Here is a 26,102-nt window from a genome sequence, read left to right on the forward strand (position 1 = left end):
GAGTAGGGAGAATATTCACATTCACACGTTGAAATTTCCGGCAGGTTGCGTTGTTAGCACTCTCTGTGCCTTGTTTAAATGTGTCAATGCAGCTTCATTGTACTGTGTTTGCAGTTTGTGTCACTAAAGAACAGAACAAAAGTAACATCAAGCCTCAAATAAGTATAGGTCTATTAAGAATTTCAACTTAAAACGACTCAAAAACTATATAATAACCTACAAACTACACATAAACTGGAATAATAATAATAATGTACAAGTTAACCAAAATCTGCCTGATCTGAACCATTGAAGAAAGTTTGTGTGAGACTACAGATGTGTGGCCAGTCTGAGGTTAAGCTCAGCCCCCAATTTGACTTCTACAATTCAGCAAATACTTTAATTAAAATTCTGTCATCATTTCCCCATCCTCCACTTGTTCCAGACCTGTTTGAGTTTCTTTCTTCTGTTAAAAACAAAGAATGATGTACTGAAGAATATTGGGAAAAAACAGCCACTGATTTCCACTGTCGTATTTTTTTGTTTCTCCTATGCAAGTCAATGACTTCAACATTCATCATCTATAATCTTCAGTATATCTTATTCAACAGAAGAAAGACATTCATAAAGGTTTAGAGCCACTTTCAAATTTTGGGTAAACTATCCCTTTAAGTCACAGCTACATCATCTGAAGATAATCCTAGTGGGTAAGTGTACTCACCCACATGTATTCTGGATAATCTCTGAGACGGCTGAGTCCACTGAAGACAGTGTCTCTATCCTCCTCCCACTTCCTCTTGCAGAAGACTATTTCCAGGAAATACCACGTCCAGCCAATCAGAGGCACTTTCAGCAGTTCATGCTTTGCCAGAACCTTTGAACTCTGGATAAGAAGAAAAATCAAGATAAAACAAAAATAGCAAATGCAAAAAAAAAAAAAAACAACAACAAAAAAGTATTTGACGTCAGTGATTAAGAAGAATTTAAATCATCCCCTCAACCAATACAACTAAATTACAATTGTATCATTTAAACTATAAAATGTGCTAGTGTGTATTTTCATGCAACCAATGTTAGTTGTTTTAGTTACTAGTATGTATTCGCTTACTAGCCATTGTAAGCACTTATTGTTTGGGTTCTAATGCTTATTATTTAAGACACTGGTACAATATTTGTAAATACTAGTAAACATTAGAGACTTTATTAGATTTATTAGAGACTTTATTAGCAAATATCAGAGTACTCATTTATTAGACACTACTTGTTTGGTAGATACAAATACCAATTAAAAATACATTAGTATTTAGATGCTAGTACTTATTAGTGGTGTAATGGATCACAAATCTCAAGGTTCGAAACACATTATGTTTTTTTAGACACAAATCGGACCAATTTCCGGATCAATCAAAAAGGGGAGGAGACAAATGTCACTTGAATTCCATTTACTACAAAAACGAATTTAAAAAATATTAAAAATGAAACGAAAAAATGATAATTTGAATAAAATTAAATATTAAAATATGCAGTACTGTGAAAAATTCACTGTTACTACTGCTGCTGATAACGCTAAATGTATAAAGATAACATTATAATTTGTCTCATTTGATCTCATTTTCAACAAATGATTCAGTTATTCCCTCAGAAAACTTCATGTTTCATTGCTAGATGATCATTTTTGAAGATTTATCCAGTGGCATATTTCTAATGGCTGATTGTCACCGCCTATTGGTTAAATACTGTAATTGCTGCCTACAACTTTCATTTTTGAGCATTGTTAAATGCATATGACTGTGATTTTAATCTTTACCATAAACATCAGTGCATGGTCTTATCTACACGTCTTTGTTATTTGACTGTTTGTAACTCAAAAGACTAAAGACTAAATCTCTTTCTTGATTTTTGCATTTTTCAAACACAGATTTGAATGCAGCGTTTCAAAGGATTAACAAACATATGCAATTCCCCATCATTTATAATTTATGTTGCGTGGGTGTTGAGATCCTGATCTTTTAACGATTAATCAGGCCGCTTACACTGAATGCATAAATACAGACTAAATACGTAGTGACAGAAAACACCTTTAATTACCCAAGAAACCCACCACATCCTGAATAACCTACCACAACTTCTTCCGTCACCATTATTTTACAAGAAATGCTTTCATACATGTGTTTTGAATGACGCGAGAGGCGATCTCTCTGTGATCAAATTTAGGATTATTCTACAAATAAAAAAATCCGCGGGCCACATGTGTTCCAAACAGCGGGTTGTGATATGAATTACGAATCAACCGTGATCCTTTACACCCCTTGAACTTATTGAATAACTGCTACTATTTATTCAACAGATCATAAATGCATTTATTAGATACTAAAACATATTCTAATTATATCCAGTAAGTTTTTTTAATTGATCTGTAAAAACTAATCATAACACGGGATTACTAAAGATACTAGTTTCCATTAAATACTAGTACCTAATATAAAAAAAAACAATTGTAAGTTTTACACAGGGACATGTAATACGCACTTGTATTCATTGAATAGGGACACGTGTGTAATTAATACATACATAATGCATACTAGCATCTAATGGCTAAATGCTAGAATTATAAATATAAATACCTATTTTATAGATACAAGTATCTAAATTTGAATCATTATGAAATATCTACAATACTAAATTATAAATTATGATCTAATACAAAATTATGACCTAAATACTAAAAGAAACTTGTAAATACAGACATATACTAACAACAAAACAGTTAGTACTAGTGACTAATGACACATTTAATAGGTGCACTAATGAATACTTGCAGAATCTACTGAATATGTGCTTTCATCTAATAACAAATATTAGAATATAATGAATGGTCACTTGCATCTGTTTAATAGGCACTGTTCCTTCATGTTGTACCAACACAAATCGATTACGTTAACGTAATTGTTTTAACAAGTTTAAGTGGACTGAACATAAAACAATTAGGTTCTCCCAACAGAATTCAAGAACTCAACTCATTTCAAATAAGTCATTTGAACAAGCAGCAAAAATTGTTTCTTTGAGTGTAGTTTCTAATAAATGTTTTTAAAAGTATAACTTTTAGTAAAAGTATCATTTAAAAAGATAGTAGTACCCAAGGAATAAACACCATGTAAGCAAATGAAATAGGTAGTATCTATAGATAAATGTTATGTAATAAATGTAGTTGATCGATGGATTATTATTTTATTTTGTTATTATTTTTTATTTTGAGACACAGGCCTACACAACTTTCACACCGTCCTTCACAACTTCTCACTCAGTTTCATCTCTTCACTGCTCATCGGGACTCACCCCCAGCACGCCGTATCTCTCACAGATGGTCCAGCCACACAGAAAGTCCACCTCGAAGTTGTGGTTGAGGATGATGATGACATGCTCTTTACCAAATTTATCCACCGTGGCCTGATCGGTGTACAGCGTGCACTCAGTGCCAGACCACCACTCCAACAACATCACTAACTCTAATATAAAGATAAAAGAGAGAAAACACACACAGAAATAATGCACGTCAAGAAGGTTTTATAATAGTAATATTATGACAAGAGCCATGACAAATGTTGCCTCCATTGGATAAATTGCTAAATTAATAAACCCAAATATTCAAATACATTTGAATTAGGTGGTGAATTAGATGGTCAAAAGGATGCATTAGAAAATAATTCTCTTGGATATTTAATTTTGATTGTACTGCTAAACGGTCATTCGGATGAGACGTTAAACCGAGATACTGACTCTCTGTGGTTATTTAAAAACCATGGCATTTATCGTAAAAAGTAGGGGTGTAACCCCGTTGTCCTGGCCAAATTGCCTCCATCGGCCCTTTCCCATCATGGCCTCCAAATCATCCCCATCCACCAAATTGGCTCTACTACGATCTCTCAATTTCACCTACAGCTGGTGTGTGATGAGTGCACTGGCGCTCTTGTCCTGTGCATGCCGTCGCATCATCCAAGTGGATGCTGCACACTGGTGGTGGTGTGGAGAGACCCCTCTCATGATTATGAAGCGCTTTGGGTGTATGGCTTTACACAATAAATTCACTATATAAATACACACATTACATTACATAAATCAGATACTACTAAATAATATTCCATTTTACGATATACATATTTTTTAAATTCAGTGTATAAACATTATATCCTATTAAATAAAAATAAATCAACAGAAATTTTATTTACCAAGTAGGAAAAAAAAAAGTCAAGAACAAATTTTCTTTTTAGATTATTTTTACATTACATTATAGTTCTTCTAAAACCACTTTTCAAGATATTTTTTTTTATTATTGTTAAAAAGTCATTTAAATATAAAGTAAATGCTTATGGAGTAATTTGCAAAACCAGACTAGAACAAACACCATAAAGTCTCATAAAATTTGCATCATATCAATTGTGGAGTTAGCCTGTTCTCCAGTGTCCCACTCTGTTCAATTCATGACCACATCTAGGGCTGGGTGATTAATCGTAGGTGATATTCATTCACATTTCGACAGTAAGACCAGTGCTATAAACCTCCAGTGCATGCTTACAGATGGAGCAAGATTTAATACACAAAACAGTAATTCACTAGTAACTCAATTCACAAGCTATTGGACGATACTGACATTTAGATGACAATCGTTTTGTGATAACGACCACTGTTTGACTCTGTAGTTTGCTGCAAGTGAAATTACCCCATTAAGTAACATGTTTTTTAGTCCAAACTTACTTCAAGTCGAGTGTAGAATCATTCCACGAGATGATTCTATAGTTGTGTTCGTTAGTCACACTGAAATAATGAAGGGCGACGCAGTGGGTAGCACGTTCGCCTCACAGCAAGAAGGTCGCTGGATCGATCCCCGGCTCAGTTGGCGTTTCTGTGTGGAGTTTGCATGTTCTCCCTGCATTCGCGTGGGTTTCCTCCGGGTGCTCCGGTTTCCCCCACAGTCCAAAGACATGCGGTATATCCGTAGTGTATGAGTGTGTGTGTGTGTGTGTGTATATGTGTGTATGTTTCCCAGAGATGGGTTGCGGCTGGAAGGGCATAGAACGCTGCGTTAAAAAGGTGCTGGATAAGTTGGTGGTTCATTCCGCTGTGGCGACCACAAATGGCACACTAATGTTTTTTCTACTAAGTGGAAATTCAAACCGTTTTCCTGATGACGTTTGACGGTTGCCAAATCAGTGAAATAAACGACTGAATTATCAAATAATACCTGCCGTGAGTATTGCCGCATTCACCATCGGGAAGCACTATAATCACTCTCATTGGAGAATTTAGCTTTCACCATCCAAAATAAATAAAATTATTCAACATGTGCGTCCGATAGCTACGCCCCTTCCGCTACGTAAGCAAACCTGCGGTCGTTGAGTGCGTGAAGTGTCGATCATTACACACTTCTTTTAGCGGCTAAATGAGTACATCATCCGGGTAATTAAAGTGCACTTATGATTTTTAGAGTTTTCAGTGTGAACACACTACTTACACTATTTGTACTACAAAATGGCGTAGAATAGTGCATAAGTATGCGATTTGGGACGCAGCTTATAAGAATTTCCTGGGTTTCTTCATCGTTGGTGTTTGGAGTATATCCAGAGTGCCCTCTGGTGATCAGACGAGATTTACTACAGATCACACAACTGTACTTCCCTGACAAGATATGCATGACTATCATGGGCGTTTTCGATTTCATTTCGATTAAACACCTAGCCTTAACAACAACAAATAATAATAATAACAATAATAATAATTCCTTACTTTTATATAGTGCCACCTAGATGACACAACGGTAGCCATACTGCACTAGCTGATTGGTGGAGAGAAGACGGAGTGATGAAGCCAATTATGATATGGGGATGGTTTAGAAGCTATGACTGACAGAGGCAAGTGTGCAAATTTGGCCAAGATGCTGGGGTTCTCTACTCTTTTCGAAGGACAACGTTATTTTTAACGACCACCTCGGTTTAACGTCTCATCTAAAAGATGGCAGTCACTAAGCAGTATAGAGTCCCCTTCACTATGGGCATTAGGACCCACACAGACCACAGGTTGAGCTGGCCGCTGGCCTTACCAACACCACTTCCGGTGGCAACTTACTAACCAGGCTCAGCCCTGTTAGCTTCAGTGGTTGACCATGTGAGAGTTGCAGAGAGCTAGCTGCCAGCTACATTAAGCTTCTTTGCATGACATTAAACCTGATCTCACAATCAAAGTAAACACAAGGTACCGGATCTGCTGGTTTGTAATAACATAAGCAAACACACAAAAGAACTCACGGCTCCATAGCGAGTAGGAGAGTCTGGTGTTGATTCTGCGGTACAGCTGTTTGTCGAAGGGCCACAGCACGCAGGTGCAGAGCTGGGTGAAGTTGATGATCAGGCCGCTCACCACAAACACAAAGCCAATCAAGAGCTGCAGGACGAACAGACTCTTCAGCCACGCCACCAAACCCATGACTGAGAGCCCCTTCCACACACACACTCACACTCACACACACACACACACACACACTCACACTGCTGGAAGAGAGGAGAGATGGCAGATTTAGACATACTGAAAAAATGATTAGGCAGCAACACACAGACTCTGACTCCTGCATATTTGTATTATTATGGATTATTTACATTAGTCAAACCTTTTCAAGACAAAATGAAGTGATCAAAATATAATAAGATATATTCATGTGTAAATCAGGCTGACTCACACATATCTGTCTATCTGTCTATCTGTCTATCTATCTATCTATCTATCTATCTATCTATCTATCTATCTATCTATCTATCTATCTATCTATCTATCTATCTATCTATCTATCTATCTATCTATCTATCACTTTACTGTTCTATCCATCCATCCATCCATCCATCCGCCACTTTATTGTTTTATCTATCCATCCATCCATCCATCCATCTATCCATCTATCCATCTATCTATCTACCTACCTATCTATCTATCACTTTACTGTTCCATCCATCTATCCGTCACTTTATTGTTTTATCCATCCATCCATCCATCCATCCATCCATCCATCCATCCATTGTTCTATCCATCCATCCATCCATCCATCCATCCATCCATCCATCCATCCATCCATCTATCTATCTATCTATCTATCTATCTATCTATCTATCTATCTATCTATCTATCTATCTATCTATCTATCTATCACTTTACTGTTCTATCAATCCATCCATCCATCCATCACTTTATTGTTCTATCCACTATCCATCCATCCACATGCATTTGTTTGCAGTATGCTTTAGTAATTAGGCTCAGAACAGTTCATATCTTATACATAGTCAGTTATCAGCTTCCAAATACTAAGAGTTGTCAGTCATCAGCAAAAACATCCGTACTGATGCATGAAGTTTAAGACATTCTAGAAGCTTATAATTCATGCACAGAAGGTGCAAAGGTGTGAAGAAACTTGTAAAAATCACACAGGAGAGAAAGCAGTCAGTTAACTGTTCCATGTGGTACAGCAAATTTTCAAACTCAAAGTAGAACTAATACAAAGATCATATTAAACACTTAAAAATGCACCAGACTTTTTTTGCCAGATTTACATTTTATCGAGTGATATATTTTAGTCGTTTAGGATTTGTTTAAATCGCTCAATGGTTTTTATCTCATTCTCGTCAACCCAACATCATAAATCATCTAATGTGCAAAGTGTCCTGTCACACCCCAAACACTGGGTAAAAAATATCCAGAGCTAATCACTGTCATTGATCTATGTTTTATTGCACACTCTATTGATTATTTACTATTGATTATAGTCCAGCCTTACTTCAAATCGTGACATATATGGTGATGTAGATAATAAGTCAATTCATACTAATTCAGATCTTTTGATGACGGACTTCACTTTTATTGTCATTCCTTTTAGATAGCGTTCTTGCTTTTAGCATTATTTCACTGGCAAACACAGTTGGTCATTTAGTACTATATTTACAGTCACACTTTAAAATAAAATTACATTAGGTAATGTATTTACTGACATGAAGTAACATTAACCAATTAGTAAGTAAACATATCAACACAACCTTATTTCATGAATGCAATATCAAAGTTACAAACATTACACCACTACAAGAGTTTGCATGAGTACCACAGACTGAGAATATATATGCACCAGTTGATCCACATGCATTACAAAAGCATAGTCAAGATATCTACATCAGGATATTTAACTTACCACAGCGGGCTCTTCTCTACAACCCTCTTTTACACGGCCCTTCACTTAGTACCACCGACCTGAAAGAAAAGAAGACGGAGCACGTTTAGAAAAATCCCGAAAGCTTCACTCGTGAATGCAACCGTCACCAACAGCAAGTCCCGTTTATTTTTACTTCCTCATCCTGTTCCAAAGATACGAAGCTTCACTGTGAAGTAGGCGAGAGTTCATGACCACAGACCCTCAGGCACCCAAAATTCCACATTCACTAGTACAGACTGCACATGCAACAGCAAATACGCACACAAACACAAGCGCAACCCTCTCACCCAGTTGGAGGAAATCCAGCCACCTTCTCCAATTTCTCTCTCTCATACTGTGCCACTGCTGTATCTCTCAGTCTATTATAACAAGGGAGTCTCTCGATGTGACTTAGCATGTACAAATGTCCTACTCTGAGCTCAACGATATCACATAAACATTCTCATTGGATTCAAAGGTCTCCAGTTTCAAATCGATTCTGAAAGCTTATCGAGCTTTAATCTCCCGGCACGGCTTAATCCGATAACAAGACAACAACCGCGAGCGAAAGCACTGGATTAATATCAGATATTCCAACAAAATGGGCGTTTCAGCAAATGCATTTGCCAAATAATCTTTTAAAGCAGCGCTTAACCAAATAGAAAGAGAGGATTGCATGAAACCCTGTCTCTATTTTCCTTCCAGGTTTATCTGATGTTGCAGAATGGCTTAAGCTGGCCGTCTGATAACCGATTAATAATACAGTTTCCACTGTTACCATGTGCCTGCTCTGATAACAAAATTCAGTTGAGTCAACTACCCTATTATGCCAACTAACATCATTTCAAAGTGCAAAGCTGTTGTGTGGAATAGATTCCTTTGGCCCGATGGTTCATGCAAGGTTCAATGTTATTGGAAAGCTTAGTATATTGTCTATTGTGAATATACATTCACCAGCCACTTTATTAGGTACACCTTACTATTACCGAGTCGGACCCGCTTTTGCCTTCAGAACTGCCTAATGCTTTGTGACATAGATTCATCAAGGTAGTGGACATATCCCTTTAGAGATATTAACATGATAGATATTAACATGAGCAGATTTGTCAGCTGCACCTCCATAATGCAAATCTCACGTTCCAACCCATACTAAAGGTGCTCTATTGGACTGAGATCTGATGACTGTGGAGGCCATTTGAGTACAGTAAATTCCTTGTCATGTTCAAGAAAACAGTCTAAGATGCTTCGTGCTTTGGAGACCTGGAGCGTTATCCTGCAGGAAGTAGCCATCAGAAGATAGGTACACTGTGGTCATAAAGAGATGGACATGGTCAGTAACAACACTCAGGTAGGCTGTGCTTAATTGGTACTAATGGGCCCACATGTGCCAAGAAAATATCCCCCATATCATTACACCCCCACCACCTGCCTGAACTGTTGATACAAAGCAGGATGGATCTATGCTTTCATGTTGTTGACGCCAAATTCTGCCCCAACCATCTGAATGTTGCAGCAGAAATCGAGACTCATCAGACCAGACAACATTTTTCCAATTTTCTATTGTCCAATTTTGGTGAGCCTGTGTGAATTGTAGCCTCAGGGGGGTGCATGGGGGGGTTGGTGTTGGACAGCAGGCCAGATTGACCGTCAGGCCACCAGGAAATGTCCAAGTGTTCCCTATGGCCAGTCCGCCCCTGAATGAAAGTCAACTTTAAGGTAACGAGCTATGACGCAGTTCGGCAACAACCAATCAGTTTGTAACTGTCGACTGCTGGAGAGGATTTCAGAGAACAGATCCTGTAATCTTTGGTTTTGACCACAGTTGGTCCCACCAAGGGTTTGATTATTGCGGTCATTGGATTTCCAATTATTTAGTCATTTCTTTCAGGGACATAACAAAAAAAAAGTTGCTGGTGAGTTACTGATGTGCATTAATGTTCTATATTTTGGGAAAAAAGTGGGTATAGGTGGCACAGTAGGTAGTAATGTCGCTTCACAGCAAGAAGGTAGCTGGTTCGAGCCTCGGTTAAGTCAGTTAGCATTTCTGTGTGGAGTTTGCGCTATAGGTGAATTGGGTAAGCTAAATTGTTGTTAGTGTATGTGTGTGATTGAGAATGTATGGGTGTTTCCCAGTGATGGGTTGCAGCTGAAAGGGCACCCACTGTGTAAAACATATGCTGGATAAGTTGGCGGTTCATTCCGTTGTGGCGACCCCTAAATAATAAAGGGACTAAGCCGAAAAGAAAATAAATGAATGGAAAAAAAGCTGGAATCTCATGCCAATTATAACTACAGTACAAAACAGCATTTTTGCTTCAGAATATTTCAAATATATGGGCATATTGAAAAAGTGGAGCAAAGCCACACCACACACTATATCTTCTATAATTAAACAAATTTGGTAAAGGCACACAAAATATTTATGCTAGAAAGCATGTGATTTGTTGGCAGGGCAGCCTGTAGGCGCTCTTGCCCACGGCGTGTAAATGCATATTTAGGGGAACTAAAATAAAGAACCTTTATTTTGAAAAGTGTACAGTTACACAGTTTTCTCACCTTAAACAGAAACTTAATTAGCTACATAAAAGCTAGCCTTTTACATCGACATCACTGTACAGCACTTGTTTGCTTTAATGAATTAGTTCACTTTCTTACTACCTAAAGTAAAGATTCAGTATTGATAACGAAGCTGGTATTGAAGTTGGAATTGACCAAAGACAAAATCCAAAAAGAAAATATTTGTGTCATGGACCAACTAGCCAAAATAGCACTGTCATTTGCAACCACCAAGATGACCTTCAGCAAGTTTTGCACAGACAAGTAACAACTTCTCCCGCAATGTAAAAATTCAGCTAATTTATCTGCTACATACATACGAGCGGACAGAAAGTCAATGATTGCTGGGAATTAGCATATAGCATATCAGTAATTCTGTCAAATATATTTACTGCCATTTTAAACAAACACAAAAGAATCACGATTTCAACACAGGGCAGCAAGTCAATGTTTAAACCTATAAAGAACATTCCTACGCCAACATATTAGCCAAGACAAACACAATGAAAAACAGCACCAACCTTAACTGAAGATCCACAGGCAGTGTGTTAAGTTAAATAAATCTTCCTTCAGTATGAACAGAGACTGATTAAAGAAGGAAAAAGAGAAAGGGTGGGATTGGAAAGAGCTGAACTCTGTCCTCAAAGCCACTACTGCATGAACTGAGGTAAACTTTGGAGTCTTACCAAAGTGTGTGTGTGAGTGTGTGTGTGTGTGTGTATAAGAGAAAAAGACAATGACTCGGAATGCCAATGTGCTTTGAATGCCAACCCCCCCTAAAGACAGTAAGTGGGTTGCACTAGGTGTATATCAGGGGGAATGTGTGTCTGTGCATACTAAAGGATCACCTGATCAACTTGTCAGAGCTAGTCTCAGCCAAAGACATATTTGAGCAATAGCAAACTACTACTGTACTGCATGATCCACCCATCCCACCAATTATTAGCACTTCACACATCAGACAGACTGAATGTGCAACTTGGGTGAGGAAAGTTATTTCCAGACAATTTATCAACAGCTGTTTGGTGATAACTTAAAGTAAAAAATACAGTTTTATGGCCCATTTTCACTGAGTGGTACAGTATGGTACGGGTGACCGTTTCTATTGCCAAAAGGGTACCAACGGCAGTTTGTTCATATTTTAGGTTTCTGAAAGAATCATTTGCTCCTTTGGTTTTTTTTTTGGGCTTCTCATTTGTTTTTGTTTTTTTGTGCTTCACTCTCATGTTTGTCTGTTTCTGAAAGGATTAGATGTCAGAAGCACTTCAATAATCACGTGCACGTTATATCATCAGCTCAAGAAGTTTGTTATTTCAAATATAGATGCACAGTGAGCGCACACAAGCTTTCTAGAGAAAGTGAAGAGAAAGGTTTGTTTGAGCTCAGGCTTGTTATTATATTTATATATTATCACGATGTAATGTCTCGGCTGTTTATTTAAAAATGCCGCCTCCTTTGATTCCATTCTCCGACTTGTGTATGCATGAGTGATGCTTCTCTGTAAACCAATAGCAATCAGCTGCGCGTCTAGCTCCGCCTTCTGGTACTATTTTCTTGTGCAAGGTACCCTTTCGAAAGGATGCCCAAAAAGTGGTACGGTTCGCTTTTTGGTACCTTTTCACAGTTGAAACGGCCATAAAAGCACACCGAACCACACAGCACCATACCACTCAGTGGAAACAGGCCATTAGTCTTCAACAACCAGGTCAAAGCCTATTAATTTATGCATAGTTGTTCTGGTTTAACCAGGGCTTTATTTTTGCCGGAACACGCCAGATCCGGATCCGGCACCCTCCTCAACCGCCCTCCACCGCCGTCCGCTGTTCCCTTTCACTTTCTTTCGCGACTCCCCAACCCTCTTCACTTTCGTCCGTGACAAATCGCCCGATCTTCACTTTCGTCCACGACACCTCTCCGCCAACCTATGCCCCACCATGTCAAAGCTCATTTTATATCAAAGTTGATGTTTAGCTGCATTGGTGTTTCGTAACGTCTAGTTTATTTTATGAGGTGGGTTGTTAGCTCAATGCTCAACCCCCAACCTGGAGGAACAGGACATGCACACATGCACTACGGACAATTTAGCTTACCCAATTCACCTACAGCAAATGTCTTTGGACTGTGGGGGAAACCAAACAACAACACTCAAGACGATTGCTGCCACATGCCAAAAAAACAAAAAAAAACATACATATTTAAAGTTCATATCTTGTTCTTCGTTTATTTTATTGCTAGTGCGAGGAATGCATAGCAATATAAAAAGAGATAGGGTGGAGGATTATAGATGTAGGGATCAACCAGCTTAGGTGGAAACAGCTGTCTGGCCTGCATCACTAGACAGGCTGGGGCCATAGTTTTCAAAATGTGCCTCTAAAAAACGTTAAAAAAAAGTTACATTACAAGTTTGTGGAGTGCCAATGAGTACGGAGAAACTTCGCAGAGTTTTAAATGATATGGAGAAAGAAGTTAGGTTCCACTTGAGATGGTAACCTTTAGCAGTGTGATTTTCAGATACATCTAGTCCAACAGTTTGACTCCCTGAAAAGATTTACAGAGTCTCCAATCCTGCTCCCAGTGAGCTACCATCCTTTAGATTTAAGCTCCAACCCCAATCTACCACTCCTAAACGAGTTAATCAAGGTGTTCAGGGTTAATTGATGTTAATAATAATTGGCAAGTGTGAAGCATGGTGGCACAGTGGGTAGTGTTCTTGCCTCACAGCAAGAAGGTCGCCGTTTTGAGCGCCGGCTGGGTCAGTTGGCATTTCTCTGTGGAGTTTCTCCCCGTGTTTGCATGGGTTTTCTCCGGGTGCCCGGTTTCCCCCACAGGTCCAAAGACATGTGCTATGGTTGAAATGGGTAAGCTAAAATATCCATAGTAGGTGTGTATGTCCTGGTCCCTCAGGTAGGGGGTTGAGCTTTGGGCTAACGACCCACCTCGTAAAAATGAAATGTTATGAAACACCAAGATGGTGCGGCTAAATATGAACTTCAATATAAATCGCCCTGTGAGTAAGAGTAAGTAAGAAGCCTGCAGGATGATAGTCTTCCGAGGTTTGAGCTTGCCTGTTTTCCAGTGATATAAACAGACAAAAATAATGACATTTGAGATGTATGAGATAATATCTGGCCTTTGTTCTAATGACAATTCATCAACAGGTGGTCATCCTAGTGCCCTAATCACATACAAATAAGACAAGGAGTGCAAATAACTACAAACTAAAAAATTAAAGACTTAGGCAAGAGGTCTCTCGCTTGACCTTTCCCTGTGGCCAATCCAATAACCCTTTATATAAGTAGCAGGTGGCCTAATCAATCCACTGTTAATTTGGATGACTATTAGCCAAACTCACCAGTAGGCGTAGTAGGCCACTGCCATGACCACTAACGCCCCACAGACCCCCGTGAAGATCATCACAGCCCCCTGATTCAGCATCTTCGCTTCTGTTGATGGGCCTTCAAAGAAAATCAATTATGTGATTAACTTTCGCTGGTTTGTTTTGAAGAAAAAAAGGCAGTTCAGTTCCTGACAAGCTTGGAGACGAAGGAGTCAAACAGCAAAAAGTGCTCCTAAAAATATTTGGCCCAGAATTCCTTTAAAAAAGTTGCTAGAATCAGTCTCACCCTGGCTAGAGCAACATGCTAATGCTAATCCCAGAGAAGGAGAGCGCCTTTAGGATGATGCAAACAGGAGCAAAGCTTTTTCCCGTTAAAAAAAGATGATGCACGCTAAATCCACGGCACCGAACCACATGAAATGTAAGATATCCACACCAATGCTGATCTTCAACAAGACATTGCTATCGATTATCCTCCCGAAAGCTCAAACTTAGTTGCAGATAGTGAATCCTTAGGTAGATGCATCAGTCTTACAACAAAGCGTGGACATAGTTAAGCCAGAGAGAGCCGTTCTCAGCATCCTTTGTCCCCTCCTCTTCTCTAATCTCCTCTGGATTAGATTACCAATGATTAGCACTCTGGAACAGCACCCTGGATAAGTCACATTGCATTTACATCAACCTCAAGCAAGGCTGGAATGGACAGGATTGAGCTAAGTGGGACAAGACAGTGGTAACTTCCTTTAGCCACCAGGAGGAGCCTTTTAGGCCATCCACCCTTGCACACGAGGCATGATACATTTCGGTATGATTCTGGTGTCTTGTGGGTGTTGTAGCATGGTCAGCAAGCTTCTACATGGCTTTGACGTAGATCTCTTGGTATCCAAGGTCGACCGTGCCCCAAGTCTACTTTAGATGAGGTGGTGATGAAACGATTAGGCAGGTTTTGACCCAAAGCCATGACTGCACAACTGCATTACTGGCAGAAATGAAGAACACAATGCGCCACGGGCCAACACGTCACACAACCGAGTACTTAGAGAGGATCCCTTTTTATATACATCCTGCTTTTCTTGTTCAATTTATCTCATTATTTCCTCTGTCTGCTTTCATTTTGATGTCAGTCTGTCTTTGTTTATGCTATGCTGGTGAACCTTGTATACCTGCATTAAACCCAGCTTCCTCAATTCATCCAATTTCAGAAAGGTCAGCATTACAGCATCCAAGGCATTTATGTGCAATGATGGGGGTTTCTCAAATAAAAGAATCTGTCTTGGTCTCAGTAAATACCTCGACGCTCCTCGATTCCATACACTGGGAAAAAAGGACAAAGAATAATCACCTTTCTGATGGGATGACCACCTAGGAAATTTGAAGATAGCAAGCAGGAAAGGAGTCGAACTAAATAGCGAAAGTGAACAAGATAAATGAAGACCTTGACATTTTGGTAGACAATTGATCAACATCTGAAACTGGGAATAATTATGGTTTCTATTAAATTTGTGTGCTGTGAGTTGATCTTTGGTTGCTGTACTCTAATCAATGGAAACCTGGAAGAGATTAGACATAATATTTAATGCACAATTCAAGTGCATTTTGGCATCTTTTACAGACTTTGCCTGGTAGGGCATATACCATAAAGCACATACAATAGAAGCCATATTAAACCAAAGCAGCTTATTGGAGTCCAAATGAGGTCAAGATGCCTAAATCTATAATCTTATCTGTGTTTTACACCTACAAACAAACAAACACTTCTAAGAATTTTTTCAACAACTGGTGAAAACACATTTCACTTAAAGGACAAGTACACCCAAATATGACATTTCAAGCACACCCATGTTGTTCCTGATTTGTCTGGGTTTCTTTTTTATAAAAAAAAAAAAAAAACTTTTTTAACTACTAAACTGAAGTCAATGCTTCAAAAAGGGGTTTCAATGATCTCCACAGCCATGAAATATGGCGTTAAGTCTACAAAGGTTTCCTCAACGCCAACAAACCAGTGTTTACACTCTTAAGCAAGTCATCCTATGAGCGGCTTAGAAAGTCAAAAGACACAAACCTGTGTACTTAATGTCTTAACGTTAATGAATGAACTACAAATCCCATAATGCACTGCTAACTACAGAATAGTGCAAGGCATGACACTAAACCCAATAAACACATTTATTATGTCACATTTCTTTGGCAAAGACAACATTTCCTGTGATAAGTGGATAAGTCTCTAACGGATATTGGCCTAAATCACTAAGAACTATTTTAAAAACTTTCTTTCATTTTATTTTTTACACATTGATTTTCACCACCGGCACCTACCAAAGCATATACAATCAGTTGTCAAGCTTTTATAAAAATGAATAACAAGTCTTCTGTGCTCCAGTCATCAGGGGGTTTTATTTTACCCTGCAAACACTTGTGTGGTTGGAACATACTGGATAATATAAGGGTATTTTGATCAAAATGAATTTGACACTGCTCTTTCAGTGTTGTTCATTCGCAATATAAACTCGGCCAATAAGGGCATTATTGGCTTGTTTTCATGGTGCAGTACGTTTCGGTACAGTACGGTATGCATTCATTTCCATTTCCCTTGTCAGAAGTAATACAATAGCTAACGGTGTACTGTACCACTTTTTACGAACCCTTTCAAAAGGGTATCTAGCACATCAGTGATGTACCAAAAATATCAAGCTAGATTTGCTGCTGAATGCTATTGGTTTATGTAGAATCATCAGTTGTGCATTCAACAAGCCAGGGGAGCTTGCCTGCATTTACTGCAACATCTGAAATAATAAACATGGGTATTCAAAAGATGCGATATGTGAACGGCCGACAAAGTTTTCTTCTTCAAGAAAGGATGATGTCGCTCACAACTTTGCCATGAACCAGGCCAACTGAATAAAAGAACTGTTGGCAGTGGAATCGCAAGCCTGGAACTGAACTGTAGCGCTCTGTGGAAACATTAATTCAGCACAAGCCGTTGATGTTTAGAAAGTTTCATCTAGGTTTGCACGATACTGGAATTGGATACCAATCGATAATTAAATTTCAAAAACGTCCATTTCTTGCAAACATTTGAGCGCTACTGAGCACGTTCTTAAACAGTGCTGATTTGCCGTTGTGTTCACGTGCTCAACAGAAATGACTGTGATAAGCTGTGAAGGTCATCAGTTCACCGAACTCACTGCTGTTTACTCAGTGTAAACAAAGATACAGGGACACTGAAGTGTCACGGCTGAAGTGAACACGGCAGTGTTCACGGCTTTAAAACACTCCAGTGTCCCTGTATTTGTGGTTACACTGAGTAAACATCGATGAGTTCGGTGAACTGATGACCTTCACAGCCAATCACAGTAATTTCTGTTGAGCATGTGAACCTAATGGCAAATCAGCACTGTTTAAGAACGTGCTCAACAGCGCTAAAATGTTAGTGGGAAATGGACATTTTTTAAATTTCAGTATCGATTGGTACAGAATTCCAGTATCATGACAACTCTAGTTCCATAGTTCCACATAGCCTAAAGACCCAGGTAAACTAACATTCCCAAATGAACCACTGTAACGTAGACTAACCATGTTCCGTACACTTTTCGCTATTCAGTGCACTCAAACGGCCACTCCTCCGTCATTGAAAGGCAGATAAGCATGCTTGTGTGTTCATTCTCTGGGGGAATACCTATTGCACAATCCAAATCTTGATTGATGTCTTTTGGACCAGTAGTTTTTGAGAAAAGATGGGAAAAGTACCGCCTTCGCATGTGTACGGAAGATGATAGGTATTAACGGTGTTCCGTACACGACTAAAATAGTGTTCCGTACAGGGCGCATAACTTTAATTTTCGGCAAAAATGGGCATTGTTTGAAGTCTTATTAAAATCTTATGTCAGAATATACCATTATTGTGTTTAACTTGAAGTTAATGATATATTAAATAACTCTTTTATGAAAGTTTTAAATGAAATAGCTTCAAAAATCATTTACTTTTTATATCATGTTTATTTTATTACAGCATGACCATTTAAAATATTAAAACATTAAATTCATGCACATTGAAGCTAACTTGACTGACCTTTTATGAATATAAACATCATTACTGCAAAAGGAGGATCCAAACAGCGTTTGCAGCCTATCTCTCCGGCGGAGAGTTGCGACATGCTGTATTTACCCACAATTGATGTTTAAACATCCAAATTTCAAGGCATTTATTCAACAAAAGATAAGTTATTTAACAATTTGTGATAACATAATATTCACTTCATAAGAACTGTAATACCGTGTGATGCATAAATTAAATGCAAAAGCATATTGTCGGGGCTTTAAATGTCTCCCCTCCCAGGCGACACTTGCACTTTAAGCTTGCCCACTTTCTATTTTCAAGCGCATTAGGTGGACGTAGCAAACTTACTGATTTTACTCGGAAACATATTGTAGGAATGTCTCTGTTGTTGTTGGGGCTGAAAGAGTGAGAATTTAAGATTACACAGATATATAGCTTGCCTACGACCCATAAGTATTTATTCAGAGATTAACGTTAAAAGGTCATCTGTACGGAACATCGTTGTGTACGGAATATGGTTAGTCTACGTTATATTGATTCAGGTTAAGTCTGGGAGTTAGTTCAGTGTTAGTATCTTGGTATTACTAAATGTAATTACCGTTTCGTAAAAGGAGGAATAAAGTAATGTGATGAAATTACAACTGTGGCCAATTTGGGCATCCATGTATAATCTTTTATTCATTCAAGTTTCAGGTTACACTAGTGACTGGGTCTCTCATACGAATCTCTGATGTCAAGAAATAGATGAAAACCTCACTATTGCACTTGAATAACTGGTAGATCCAAGCACTTTTAGCCTGAAATGTTTAAATTGTAAAGTTACTGCCGTATCCTTCCCAATTCAAAGCACTTTAGTAGCTTTTCTTAAGGCCTTTTCCAGCATTGTGGTCTACAAAACAGCAAATCAACAACATTTGGATGAAACCCCAGATGTATTCAGTTGGGTTGCTGTGATCTTGATTTCTATGACAACCCAACTGAAGTAAACATGGCATTTGACATTCACATTATTATTCTCACCACTGATCTGCTTACAGTGTTTGATGGCATTTCTATCATTTGCACTACTTTCACAATCTCATCCCAAACCTCCCAAGTTCAACCCTGACGAGCCTGAAATAGATGAGCGGCCAACACAAACAACCTAGCAAGCATTTTTTGTTTTTAAAAGATGTCTAAAAGACGTCTTAACAAGTCATCTTGGCTAAAGCAAGGCTAAATTTGGGCTGTCAGTGAAAATCTAATAGACGTCTAAGAATAGGCAAAACTAGACTAGTCATCAAATAAACAGAAATGAATGACTACACATATAAAGTCTGTCTAATCTGTCTATTTGATGACTAGTCTAGTTTTGGGCTATTCTTACATGTCTATTAAGATTTTCACTGACAGCCCAAGTTTAGCCTCGCTTTTAGCCAAGCTGTCTACGTTTAGATGTCTATTAGACGTCTATTAAACACGAAAATTTTTGCTGGAAAACTCCCGGGGGTGAAACAAACGATTTCAAAGCCACGTCATTCAAGCCCTTTTCACAAACCAGAAGATAGATATGCTCTGTTCGCTGTCCAAAGGAAGCGGGGGAGCTGTTAAGAGGATAATGTCAAGGCGTCACTGCTAAAAACCTCTGACCCACATTCTAATCGAGAGAAACCAAGTTGCCCAACAACAATGCGACTACATGGCCCCAATCAAGACACTGGATGAGGCTGATGTTATCTTCCTCAGGTGTGAAGTAATAGTGTTAGGTTTAATTAACACAAGGTATCGGATTAAATGTAAGGCAAGTAAGGTTGCCTCTAATATAGTAACAGAGAGTCATGGATACATCGAAGGATACATCTTATTTAAAAATACTCCCAATGATGAACATTTACACATTGTTCTAGCACAAACTAAAATGAGTAAAATACCTGAAAAAGTAACATGTTGTTAATGGATTTGTTTACATGTACTTTCTAATTTAACACGGTCAAAATGAACTTCATTGTGCATATGAATGAATGCATAACTGATTCAATCACATCTCTTATTCTGATCCAATTAATTATTGTTGCACAGCTTTGAATGGAGTGATGCTTTGCTACAGCTGCAATATTACATGATTATAAGTGGCAAACAATATTTACATTAAAAGAAATGTCACATTCTTGTCAAAGGATGAAAAAGAGCTGGTCGAGAATGGAGATTGAAAAATGTTGATCATGCATCGGGAACTGCCTAGCCGGCAAGTGATGGCAGGTCTACAAAACTAATGTAGAAAGTAATTACACAAAATAAAAACATGGGAACCAAATTGGTTCTTCTGTAATATCAAAGCAAAGCAAATACAGTTACTGCGGGAAACAATTATCTCAGATTTGAACAGTTATGTATTGTGTGCGCGCGAGTTGTGCATGACATGAAGACTCAAGGTTAAGTTAAATTTTTGCTTTTCAAAGTTGTGCTTTTTGTGGATAAAAACCCATATATGCACATACAGACATTTATTTTCAGTCAGCCAGCCCCAGGGCTTCCGGTGCATTGTCATCCCATACAAAATCACAGCATTTAAGATTTGATTTCTTTAAAAAAAAAAAAACTGTGATCTTCATTGCCTGGCTGAGATATGATATAAAGTGGGTCTCAGACCAAACAAGAAGCAGCACTGCATTATATTTGTCCATGCCATGTCTTTTAAATATGGAAAATATTTTTACCTCAGTGTTTTCAATTGAATTTTATATGTATTTTAAGGTTTTAATTCTGCATTTTGGACACATCAACTAGTGCTTGGTGTTAGTGGTAAACTTGTTAGTACAAATAAAAAGTAATGCATTAAACCCTGACTGAAAATTAAATTGAAGTTCACGAAAACGAACCATTACTTCATTATAAATAAAACCAAAAACTATGTAAACAAGGCCAAACATAAATCAACCAAGGTTTTGCTATACCAACAATACTTTATCCATGGTATTTTAGTTTAAATCTGGCAAAAAAAAAAATTACTACATTTTTAGTTAAGTCAGAAACATGGTGAATTGTGGTAAGAGTCAGTATGGTAATATGCATAAATATATCTGGCTTCATTTTAAAGTTACATTATGTAATTCTGACCACTAGAGGGCACACATTAACAACAAACGAAGGCGTAGTTTGAATGAGTGTGGAATTTTGGGAGTTGTCATCGTCATTATATATGTTCATGGATTAAAATTATTATTACAGGTAGAAACATCGGCTTTATAATACTAAATACATTTTACTTTCTGTATTACTTATTATATTACAGCATAATAACACAAGTCAGCAGATATATATATATATATATATATATATATATATATATATATATATATATATATATATATATATATATATATATATATATATATATATATATATATATATAGTGTTCTAGTGTTTTTTGGAAAGGCTTATGAAAAAAAACATACATATTGTCCCTTTAAATGGAGTTCTTAAGTTCACACTAACAGATATTTTACTAAATAGAATATGCATATTAGGCATACTGTCCTTTGAGCTCGGAAAAAGACCCCCAACTTTAATTATTCCCCTTGTAAAGGCTGATTTATACTTCTGCGTCAAACGCCGGCGTATGTCGGTGTCACTGACGTGCACCTCTCAAAAAATGTAACTACACGTTGCAACGACGCGTAGCGCAAGCACTGTGATTGGTCGGCTTGGTAGCGCTGACGAGTCTGGGCGGGACCGAGAGCCGCGTGAATGGTGCGAGCGATTGTTTACAAGTGTGGAGCTCCGGATGGAAGGTTTTGTTTTGTGTTTACCTCATAGTTAAAGTTGTTCCACGTCCGCCGGTTCCTGTCTCAAAATGAGCAAGTTTGAGCCACTTGTACATCCCGGAAGTGTTCAGGAAAAGCAAAACAGCAGCGAAGAAACTCGACACAGAGGAACATTTACACCTCACTTCCAACTAGCGTTTCGGAAGTGTTAATGCAGACCAACAGAGACAGCGCACAGAAGTATAAATGCACAGCTACGCGCGTTGCATGCGCCGGTCACTTGACGCAGAAGTATAAACCAGGCTTCAGGAGAGAGATAGATAGATAAATATAGGGGTTTGAGCACAGGGCCTGGGCTCTGGCCTCATATTAAAATTGAGTTTAAAGGTGTGGAGATGGGGTGGTGGAGTGATATTGAGATAAAGTTGTTTTATGTTCGCACATTTGTTCAGTGACACAGTCATTATATTGTTTTCCACACTCTCAGAAATAAAGGTGCACGAGCTGTCAATGGGGTGGTATCTTTTGAAAAGGTACACATTTCTACTTGAAGGGTCCATATTCGTACCTCAAAAGTACACATTAGCACCTTAATATGTTTAGAGGGACCCTTTTGTACTTTTTAGGTACTAATATGTTACCTTGAGGTATTAATATGGACATTTTAGGTACAAATTTGTACCTTTTCAAAAGGTACCACCCCAGTGACAGCTTGTGCACGCTACTTTGAATATTCAGTCTGAAATCACATGCAAGTATTACTTCAAAACAACATTAGCACCATTTAATTGACTGTGAATGTTGTTGTACTTTGACAGTAATTAGCTGCTAAAATGTTTTCCCTATTTAAAATTTGCAAGAATTGCAACCAATACTTGTCTGAAATTATATTATTAGAAAGCTGAGAAAAAAAACAGGGTAGGACATGTGTGGTTATCTATAGGGGTTTGGTCTTATGCTGTTTGAATAATAGACATTGAGTGTCCATCAATGAGTTAGCCATGTCCTCCTCCTCCTCTCGAAACTTGTATATAACACATCATAAAATGAAACCTGAGGTAAAGCTGGTTTTATATTCGCACATTAGCTCATTTTTGAACAGTGACAACATTGTACTTTAAATATTCAATCTGAAATTGCATCTTAATATGACTTTAAACAACATTAGCACTATTTAATTGACTGTGAACATTATTCTATTCTGACAATTCTGTCATTAGCTGCTAAAATGATTTCCCGCTTTACAAACAATACTTGTCTGAAATTCTATTATTAAGAAGATAAAAGTCGAGAGAAAACAGAGGTAGGTGGTTATCTATAGGGGTTTGGTCTTATGCTAATTAAAAAGTAGTGTACACAACGAGTTAGCCATGTCCTTCTCCTCCCAAAATTTGTTTATAACACATTATAAAAGGAAACCTGAGGTAAAACTGGTTTTATATTTGCACATTTGTTCTTTTTTGAACAGTGACAACATGTAGACTATACTGTACTTTGAATATTCGTTCTGAAATCGCATGCAAGGATGATTTCAAAACAACATTAGCACTATTTATTTGACAGTGAATGTTTCTGTACTTTGACAGTCATTGGCAGCTATGTTTTCCCTATTCAGAATTGGCAACCAATACTTGTCAGAAATTATATTATTAAGAAGCTGAGAGAAAACATGGTAGGACATGTGTGGTTATCTATAGGGGTTTGGTCTTATACTGACTGAATAATAGACTGAGTGTCCACAATGAGTTAGCCATGTCCTCCTCCTCCTCCAGAAATTTGTTTATAACACATCACAAAATGAAACCTGAGGTAAAGCTGGTTTTATATTCGCACATTAGTTCATTTTTGACCAGTGTCAACTTGAGACTATGCTGTACTTTAAATAGTCTGAAATCACATGTAACATGACTTCAAAACAACATTAGCACTATTTAATTAAATTTTTCTGTAAACAATTATGTACTTTGATAGTCATTGGCTGCACATGTGATTTCTCCATTTAGAGTTTGTAAATAATACATCTGAAAAGACATTATAAAGGAGAAAGTCAGAATGTGTGAATATAACACCAACTTTACCTCAATCATCAACATCAGCAAATAAAAACACCCACTAGTAACAGGAACGTTTAAGCCTGACACATAAGACCCAAATGCAGTTGGACTTACATAAATCATGACTAATGTACACGAGTAAAACCCCACTCAGCGGCTAAACAGAAGGGAAACAGCCCAGCACCGCATCTGAACTCTAGTAACCCCGATAATCGCACGACAGTGACGCGCGCGCCGGTCGGGAATGACACAGGGCAACCGATTCATAAACACCAACAAATCCAGAGCCATTCAAATGCAAATGCCTGCCGAGCAAGCTGAGATAAACATCATCCAAAAAAGAGGATGCACATCTGAAACGGGTGTTCCCCGGGCTGTCAAACAGCGAGGCTGTGAAGTGGACTATAACACGCTGCTCCTATAAACCGACCACTGCAGCACGGGGAGCTCGTGCACACACACACACACACAAACATCTAACATCAGGCACGCGCGATGCACAACAGATATAATTAAATGAAACGTCAGATTGTTCAATTCACTCATGCATTTGCCTGTCAGCATTAATAAAAGCTTTATTAACACGGTATTAATGTGATTTAAAGAGCAGTCATCGCTGCGTGCGCGTGCATTATTACCTGCTTAAATGTCATCAGTGGAGATTTCCTGCTTCTCGGTGTGATGGCGATGCTGTCGGAAGGTGGTGTCTGAGCCTCTGGGGTGCTGCTCAAATGATCGCTACTCTTTGTGTCCGTATGTGGTTATCCATCCACGCACAACAAAACACACACACACACACCCGTATATATACACATTTACACACACACTGCATCTAGCCATGGGACTTCCTGTCCGATTGCCTTCGCTCTTCGACTGGAAACAATGGCGCTGTGTGGTTCCACCGCTCCTCTTTCCGCCTCGTCAGACTGCTGGAAGACGCCGAACTAATCAATACAGTCGATCTGGGGAATTAAATACATTTGTGAGTGTTTTAGACTTTCAATAAGTCTTCTTTAGAATTAAATTCATATTGGGAAAAGAGGCAAAGATGCTGGATGTAGCAAGGATTTGCTTGATGCAGCACAACAAGCGATACAGTTGCCGAAGTTATGAAATTATGAAAATTACTCGTTATTAATTATGAATATATACCATGAGATAATATTAAATATATATAGTGTTTGAAAACATCCGAAGCATTTCGTTTAATATGCAAAATTTAAAAAGAATCTGAACTACAATATCAGCCTACGGAGGTTTAATAATCAACAGTGGTGTAAAATAACTAATTACAAATACTCAAATTACTTTAATTGAGTAGTTTTTCCTCAGGAATTATAATATATCAAGTCGTTTTTAAAATATGTGTACTTTTACTGTCCCTTGAGTACATTTTTAGTGCTGTATCAACACTTTTACTCCATTATTTTCCTTCAACCTGCAGTCACTACTACAATTCTATCTTGTCTATGGTGATTAGCTAAAGTAGAAAAATCAGTCCTGCGATTCCTGTCCAATGAAATCACATATAGAAAGTAAATCGCATCATACTGAACTACCTCAATACATAGGCAGCAAACCTTTTGGAAGCATTAATAATGTCCAAAAAGATGTCTAAAACCAAGAGACTGTTTATAGACTGCATGTCATCGATGAGAAACTGAAGGATGTCGACTGTATGATGACTGAAATCACCAAACAGCCTCAAACAACCACTAAATGGAACGAATGAAGAATGGAAGGAAGGGCTGAAGAAAGGAAGGAGCGAAGTAATCAAGGAAGGAAGGATCAAATGAAGAAGGGAAGGATTCAAGAAAGGACTGAACAAACTAAGGAAGTAAGGAAGGAATGAATGAATAAATGAACAAAGGACCTAACGAACGAAGGAACAAAAATATGAATGAATGAATGAACACACGAATGAAGGGAGGAACGAAGGAAAGACCACACGAATGAAGGAAGGAAAGATTCAAGGAAGGACTGAACAAACTAAAGAAAGAAGGAAGGAAAGAACAAATAAATAAATGAAGGAATGAATGAATGGTCGAACAAATGAAAGGAGGAACGAAGGAAGGACCAAACGAATAAAGGAAGGAAGGATTCAAGGAAGGACTGAACAAACTAAGGAAAAAAGGAAGGGAGGAACAAATGAATG

The 26,102-nt window shown here is 38.1% G+C and overlaps 1 protein-coding gene across 12 annotated transcripts in view; it reads right to left on the reverse strand.

Annotated features, from left to right (window-relative positions):
* The window catches only part of agpat3 (1-acylglycerol-3-phosphate O-acyltransferase 3), a 40,811-nt gene extending 16,034 nt beyond the window's left edge, over positions 1-24,777 (reverse strand). The window contains exons 1-6 of one of the 12 annotated variants that reach the window (XM_009293825.5): positions 14,380-15,407; positions 14,109-14,211; positions 8,201-8,259; positions 6,279-6,521; positions 3,316-3,485; positions 701-862 (exon numbers count right to left, since the gene is read on the reverse strand). In XM_009293825.5, coding sequence (XP_009292100.1) covers positions 701-862; positions 3,316-3,485; positions 6,279-6,456 — 510 coding nt within the window. In that variant the 5' untranslated portion in view covers positions 6,457-6,521; positions 8,201-8,259; positions 14,109-14,211; positions 14,380-15,407. 12 annotated transcript variants of the gene reach the window in all.
* Positions 24,778-26,102: the final 1,325 nt, after the last annotated feature.

This window comes from Danio rerio, chromosome 1 (assembly GCF_049306965.1).
Source record: "Danio rerio strain Tuebingen ecotype United States chromosome 1, GRCz12tu, whole genome shotgun sequence".
Taxonomy (NCBI): Eukaryota; Metazoa; Chordata; class Actinopteri; order Cypriniformes; family Danionidae; genus Danio; species Danio rerio.